The following is a 7,248-nucleotide window of genomic DNA, read 5'->3' on the forward strand; positions in this document are numbered from 1 at the left end:
ATAAAAATAAAAGAAAATTATAAGATAAGCAAGGAGCTAGATAACATCCTCAGCTCGATTGTTGCTTCGATGGTTGGCGACTATCTTTTTTAACGTTTTCATATACTCATTTATATTGACACCTCGTTTAAATATAATGTAATTATTTTTTAAAATAATTTTTATTGTAAAATACATTAAATAATATTTATTTTATATTTAAAAAATTATTTTTAATATCAGCACAATAAAGTATCAGAAAATATCTAAAAATATTAATTTAAAATAAAATAAATAAAAATTTTAATTTTTTTCAAAATAGCTTCCAAAACTCAATTCTAAACATTCCATTTGTTACAATATATATATATAATCAGCGATGATTAGCATAAGCTTCCATGCTAGAAGAAATCAAATGAATTAATACTGTAAATCATCATTTATTACATGTCACTTATTTTTCATGGAAAATAAAGTCTCGTTAAATCACCGCAACATGTGTCGTCAAGATGACAGGGAAACATCCATTTTCATTGCAAAACCAATCCTAGTTGTTGCGTTGTCTTTTCGGGGCGGTTTCTGTTTTCTTCTTCTCTAGAAGCCAGTCCAACATAGAGCCCACTTATCACCACCAACTCATGCCCTTGCTCGTTATGATAGGCCGGAAGACCAGGTGTCTCTTAAGCCCAATCCTGGATTTTCCCCCTCTCTTCATTTGGTCCATGCCGCAAAAAGTCTCATCTCCCATTTTTATTTTCAAATCCTTGACCATTGTGAGATATCTCCCATGTTTATCTTAGAGGTTACAATCTTTCCTTAGTCATTCAATTCTGACATCTAGGTTTCAGCGTCTCAGCAAAGGCGGCGGCGGCGGCTAAGCGCTAACGATAATCTGGTCAAGAAAACTGTATAGACCCTTCGAGCTCAAAGACTGGTGTGAATATATAGGCAATCAAGAATTGAACAATTCTCCGAGTGTGTTACAGTAGACCAATATGGCCGGCCCTGGACTTGTTCAGAATGAGCAAATTAATTTGAGAACTCCAAGGCACCGATATTCAAACCCGTCATTTTCTTTGATTTGATATTATTTCCTTTCACCGGAAAAGAAAGCGTGCGTGTCCATTCTCATGAAGAAATTAAAGAAAGTATATCTTTTTTTTATTAAGAACCAAAGTTGTTCTTGGATTATACCTTCATGATTTCATCCTTTTTCTTGGTTCCCACCTGTTAATTAGGGCCTTTCGAACTTGAAGAGAACAAAGGGAAGGTCGTAGATTCCCAAAGATATGGTCGTAATAGGATAAACATATATAGCATATGCAAAAAGATTGACATTTTCAACATTAAATCTTTGGTCATTTGCCATTTCTCTTGTTGATCATACTCCTTCCTTTGGTCTAAGATTCTATAATCTTTTGATGGTTGATCGATCCCTATCCAAATTCCACTCAAATAAATATTATCCGCCATTTCTTACTAATTAACTCCCATATTAGAATCTGATGCTCATCATGTTTTTTTTTGTTTTTTTTTTTAACGTCGACTTGACAAAATGCTATATTCAATATGTTTCATATAGGAAAAAAAAAGTATTAAGCAAAACTGTGACATAATGTTTTGTTCGGTCTAGTCTTATCGCATAAAGTTTTACTATATGAAATCACTGGGATTTTAAATATTGGACCGAAATTCCATGTTGCATGTGTATATACACACACGCGCACACAATAATAAGTGGTCTAAGATCCTCCCAACATGGGAAAAATTGTCTCTAAGCCAGGCCCGTTGAATTTATTCTTGGTAAGGCAATTGGGCACCCAACGTGAGGCTTAAAATGTTTGGTAGAGAATGCCAGCCGTACCAGTCGATTTTTCTTTCTGCGTGGGACATGTAAATGCCTCAGCGGGAAACCACAAGAATAAAGAAAATATTATAAAGACTAAACTATTGATTTGCTGCTTAGCATGCATGGATTGCGATGACTGATGTGTGCTGGTTTGGAGCTGAGCTATCCCAAAGACATGCCTGCTTCATTGTCTGTAGGCGTGTCAGTGCATAATTTACTGAAATAGTTAGTCTTTTTTCTTCTTTTCTTCCTTCTTGGGCGTGCATGAAATGTTGCGCGCTCGTTATGATTGAGGTGAAGACCATTAACGTTGTGATTCAACATAAAATTATGATTCCTGATCTAAGGGTATAGGTAGTCGCAAAACGCCAAGAGGCTAGACCTACAAAATTTGTTTAAGAATCAACACTGAGGAGATATAGAATCCAAAATCCGAACTATCATTGGTCCACATTCGCAAATGCACCCCCCTTGTTTCCTGAAGAACTGTCACGTAACTATATATTCCTTCCACTTCTTGCTCAGGGCCACAAATCTTGTAGGCTAATATCCAACAATGAAGTCCCAACTCCCCACAGCTGAAGTAACAGAGCACACGGTTGCATAATTGATCTGCTTCTACATTGCTTTCACCGACAGTAGTACCATGCAATAATTTTCTTGATCGTGCCTTAACTCCCACAGGAAGGAAACAGGGCTCCATATGCTACTTTTAAATCTTTTCATACCAAATACGTGACAATTAGCAAGTGTCCCTTATAGCATTGTCCACACATCGAAATCTTTCTCTACTGGCGAAAAGTCATCATGCGAGGCTCGGCATGTAACCGTGTTTAAAGCAGCGGTGGCTCATCCTGAAAACAGAAGTACGTGCTTATCATTTCTCTTGTTGTCTTATTCGCGGCTCCAAATCTACAACACAACTTTTTTAAAAAAATAAATAAATAAAGTGTTGATAGTTGGTACAATATAAAGTGGCATTCTCCTCCGAGAAAGAAAATGGCTCTGCCGTGCCAGCTATCATCTCTCCCTTTTCCTTCATTCATGTTTTCCATGGAAAATAAATATTAATTTCTAGAGAGAAAATTGTCACAACGTAGGCCAAGATCCATGCCTAGGCTTGACAACCCTTTCTCATTGTGAATCTAGACTTTTTAGTTACTTTAGCTCCCCAATCCTTCCTTTCCCCGACATGAAATCTGGAGCTTGTTAATCAAATTTGCCCTTCCTTTTGTTTTTCCTAAAGTGCCCTTTAAATCCTATCCATAAGCCTCGTCACCTCAAGATTAGAATTATTATTATGGCATACTTTAACATAATTAGAAAATGACAAGGCAACCATCTAGGTAGCCAGTGATAAGAGTTTGGGATTAGGAGGTTTGTTTCCTCTGTGGTCTCAGGTTCGAGCCATGTGATTGCTTATATGATGGTTACTGGAGGCTTACATAGTCGTTAACTTCAAAGCCCGTGAGATTAGTCAAGATGCGCACAAACTGGCCCGAATACCCACGTTAAACTTAAAAAAAAAAAAACAAGGCAAAGTACCGACTACAACAAATCTTAAATCCGTGGACAAATTCCTGTATGCATAAGTTAATGCATCAATTTTTTCGTACTGGAGTATGATTTTTGTGAAACTTATGGGAAAGGGAGCCAAAAAAAAAAAAAGAAATCCACCAATTTGACAGAGAAAGAATTGGAAAGGACCCTCCCCTGTGCACCAATCTATCACCACAAGAATAGGTGGAATTTGTTCAAATTATCTTGTGCTCCATAATAGAAGATTGCTCCTGATCAAATGAATAGTGATATATAGTGGCCCATTGCGCAAATAATGAAGGGAACTGCATCTTCATCTCTGCATACTTTCATGAAAGGATGACATTGGAATTGACAAGGAACCTTTATTCTTTGTCTTGCCAAAACAACAATGAATGGGGGTTTACATGACAGTTTGTCAAGATCTGCTACCTAACACCTAGCCATCATGTTTCACTTTCTCTATCCTTCCCGTCTCATTGCTTACGCATCAATTCCTTCCCTTGGCAATTGATAAATTAGGCAAGGTATTGCCACAAACTGAAAAAAAAAACCCAGAAAAGAAAATAATAACTTGGAGGATACAATTGGATCCTTCCCAAGTGCGCACCCTTGATGCTAGTTAGCAGCGTAGATTTAAGGCTCATCACAATCCAAGGCCCACACAGTCATGCATAATTGAGAATTGTAATGGAAGAAGAGCATGTGGGTCACAGTTGCAGAGGAGGATGATGAGAAGGGGAAAATGGAGGCGTCATTCTAGACCCTTAAAGTAAGGCGTATAAGAAAATCCCACATGGCCAAGCCAACCACACCACATGCAAATAAGCTTATCTGTTGATCATATGATACTGCTTTCATTATTTAATTAACATTAAGATGGATAATAATATTAAACATTGAAAAAAATTGGAGACCTAATATTATCCAGTACAGATTCACTTCCAATCTTCGCAGCAGCCCACCACCACCGCTTATGCTATGCACCAGCAACAATTTGAAGATAAAATAGAAATACTTTCAATCCAGAAACCAGCCAGTAAAATACTTCATTTTCTATATCATTTAATCTTCTTCTCTTCATCCTCCTCTTCTTTCTTGATGCTGTCCTCATAGTCACAACCTTCTTTAGGACTCTCCAAAGCTCTCTTCTCTTGCTCTTCCTCTTCCTCTTCCTCTCCCACATCATTCAAATTCTTCTCTCTAACACATTCTCCACTCTTCAATTTCATCTCTGCCTTATTCTTCAATGCCTCCAACAATTCAATCACTGCCCTGTCCTTATTTCTCCTGTTCTTGATCAATAACTCACTTATATCAGCAGGAGTCATCTCTGCCTTGTCAATAACCTCTTCCAATTCCTTCAAAACCCCCTCATCCAAATCACTTTCTGCATTGCCCAAGTAATTCTTCAACAAGATCCTCAATGCAGGAAATGAACAGTAGCTCATGAAAACATGCATGTCCATTCTACCACTCCTTAACAATGCAGGATCAAGTTTGTCAATGTGGTTTGTTGTGAACACGAAAATCCGCTCGCTTCCACAACATGACCACAACCCATCAGTAAAATTCAATAACCCAGATAAAGTTATTGAATTCCCTCCTTCATCACCAGTGCTAACACCAGGCCCAGATCGCATTTCTGGGTCACAGTAACTCCTCCCAATAGAACTACTATTATTAGGACTACCCTTCTTCCTATTACTCAAATCAATAGAACAATCAATGTCCTCAATAACAATGATAGATTTTGAGCTTGTTTTCATCAAAAGTTTTCTAAGTTCAGAGTTATGGTGTACCTCAGTCAATTCAAGATCGTAAATATCATAACCAAGATAATTAGCCATGGCAGCAATCATGCTAGATTTACCAGTACCAGGAGGTCCATAAAGCAAATAACCTCTCTTCCAAGCTCTGCCTGTCTTTTGATAAAAAGATTGACCATTTGCAAAATCTTTCAAATCTTCAATGATCTCAGCTTTCTTGACAGGGTCCATAGCCAGAGTCTCAAAAGTACTTGGGTGCTTAAATGGCACTGACTCCCAAGGATGCCCTCTTGAATCCAAAGACCCACCTCTTGAATTAGTGTACAAAAGCCTGTCCTCGTTTTTCCTCCTCATATCATTGGCTTTCTCCATAATGTAATCAAGATAAGAATCAAGAATCAAAGACTTGTCCTTTTTCTTGATACGTAGAGTGAAACCTCTCTTCTCGTCAGGCAATGGACGCCAGGAAAAGGTCTGTGCTTGTCTTTGAGTCACAATATGTTCCCAAAGGACAGTAACACCATTGAAGGTGTCAAAGATAGTGTCATTGTTTGTTAGGCCAAAAGTTATGGCACTTGAATTCAGAGCACGAGTGAGGCTCAAACGGCTGCCAGAGATGGTGACACAGGAGCTTAGATAGAGTTGGACTGCGTTGTAGAGCTCGTTGGTGTTGACTCCATCAATTTCTGTTATATCAAAGTAGCAATAAGAAGTGAACATGTTAAAGACCCGGTTGAAGAGTTTCAGAGTTGCAAACCGGAGCTCTGGTGGGAATAATACATGAAGGAGACTTTGACAAAAGGCCAACACACCAAGTATTGAGGCCAAAGAGCCCCAATATTCTTTCATTCTGCTGTTCCTTTTTGTAAAGGATTGAGAGAGGTGGTGTTTAGTTTTTTGGGTTTTTTTATGAGAGGGGAGAGGGAAAGAACCAAGGAGGTGTTTTCTTTCTGTTCTCTAACTTTCGAGGAGGTTTTGTAAAAGGGTCTTTCTTGCTTTAATTTATAGGGACTGATGGGCCTTGGGATTTTGAGGGGTTTCTCTGTAGAAACTGGGGAATTTGTGGAGGGAGAGATGGGAATAAAGGAAAAGTAAGGGCACAAAAAGGGCAAGGGAAAGGAAAGGTTTTGAGATGTGGAGGAATTGGTGGACCAAGATATATACAAGTACAAAGAAAACAGCAAGGTAGAGAGGGGAAAAAACAAAAAGGATCTTGGAGTCTTGAGTTGGAGAAGATCAGAGATGGGTCCAATTTGGTGTTCGAGGTGTTGGGGACTCGAGTGATTCACAGGAGATTTTGCTGGACCATTTTTGTTTCTTAACTCCCTTCCAGTACTCTATTATGGAGGATTTGAAAAGGTCCTTTGCTTACAGGAAAAAAAAAAAACTGAGATGGATCGTGAAATGAGAGAGATGATATTTCAAGATGCATGAATGGGACAATGAATGAGGCTGGACAGCAGACCTGCGGTTATGTTATCAGAAAAGCAAAGCCATAACTATTTGAGTGACATCTTTTTTACCTATTTTCATTAATCCGACGGAGATTTGGCAGGGATTATTAAATACAAGAGAGATCAGAATTCAGTCACTAAACGGAGAAGCAAAAAAACAAAAAGGAAATTCAAATTTCAAAGGGCATCGTGATGTATTATTATTTTTATCAAGTGAAAGGTTTTTTCAAGCACATGCCCTTTCCTTAAGAAGTTATCCCGTGTTTGATTATAGAGATTAATCGTTCAAACTGCAAATCTTCTTACCATGCCTAAAAAGTCAGAGAGCAATGCGTGTTATTGACCCAGGATGTAGGCGAGGAAAGGATAACTAAGAAATTACGAACGCTATAAAAGTCTATATATATATATATATATATATATATATATATATATATATATATATATATTAATGTGAGTGTTCGGATCAGCTTGCGCATACCTTGACTGATTTCACATGCTCTGAAGTTAACGAACATATAATTATCTAGTGATCATCATATTAGCAATCACAGGGTTCAAAACCCGATAAAAACCAATATATTATTTAAGCAATTGAGAGCTCATGTACAAAAATCAAAAGCATTTGTGGTCAAGTGACAAAAAATCAGAGTGAAAT

The 7,248-nt window shown here is 37.8% G+C and overlaps 1 protein-coding gene across 1 annotated transcript; it reads right to left on the reverse strand.

The window, feature by feature from the left end:
* Window positions 1-4,186: 4,186 nt before the first annotated feature.
* Window positions 4,187-6,757, reverse strand: LOC18100505 (AAA-ATPase At5g57480). Its single transcript, XM_024602794.2, has one exon. The coding sequence runs from the start codon at window positions 5,983-5,985 to the stop codon at window positions 4,429-4,431; it is 1,557 nt and encodes a 518-aa protein (XP_024458562.1). The 5' UTR covers window positions 5,986-6,757; the 3' UTR covers window positions 4,187-4,428.
* Window positions 6,758-7,248: the final 491 nt, after the last annotated feature.

This window comes from Populus trichocarpa, chromosome 6, assembly GCF_000002775.5.
Source record: "Populus trichocarpa isolate Nisqually-1 chromosome 6, P.trichocarpa_v4.1, whole genome shotgun sequence".
Lineage (NCBI taxonomy): Eukaryota > Viridiplantae > Streptophyta > Magnoliopsida > Malpighiales > Salicaceae > Populus > Populus trichocarpa.

What these genes read in the sequence shown, in the direction of transcription:
- LOC18100505 (XM_024602794.2), bottom strand. Translation starts at nt 5,985, where the DNA reads ATGAAAGAATATTGGGGCTCTTTGGCCTCAATACTTGGTGTGTTGGCC.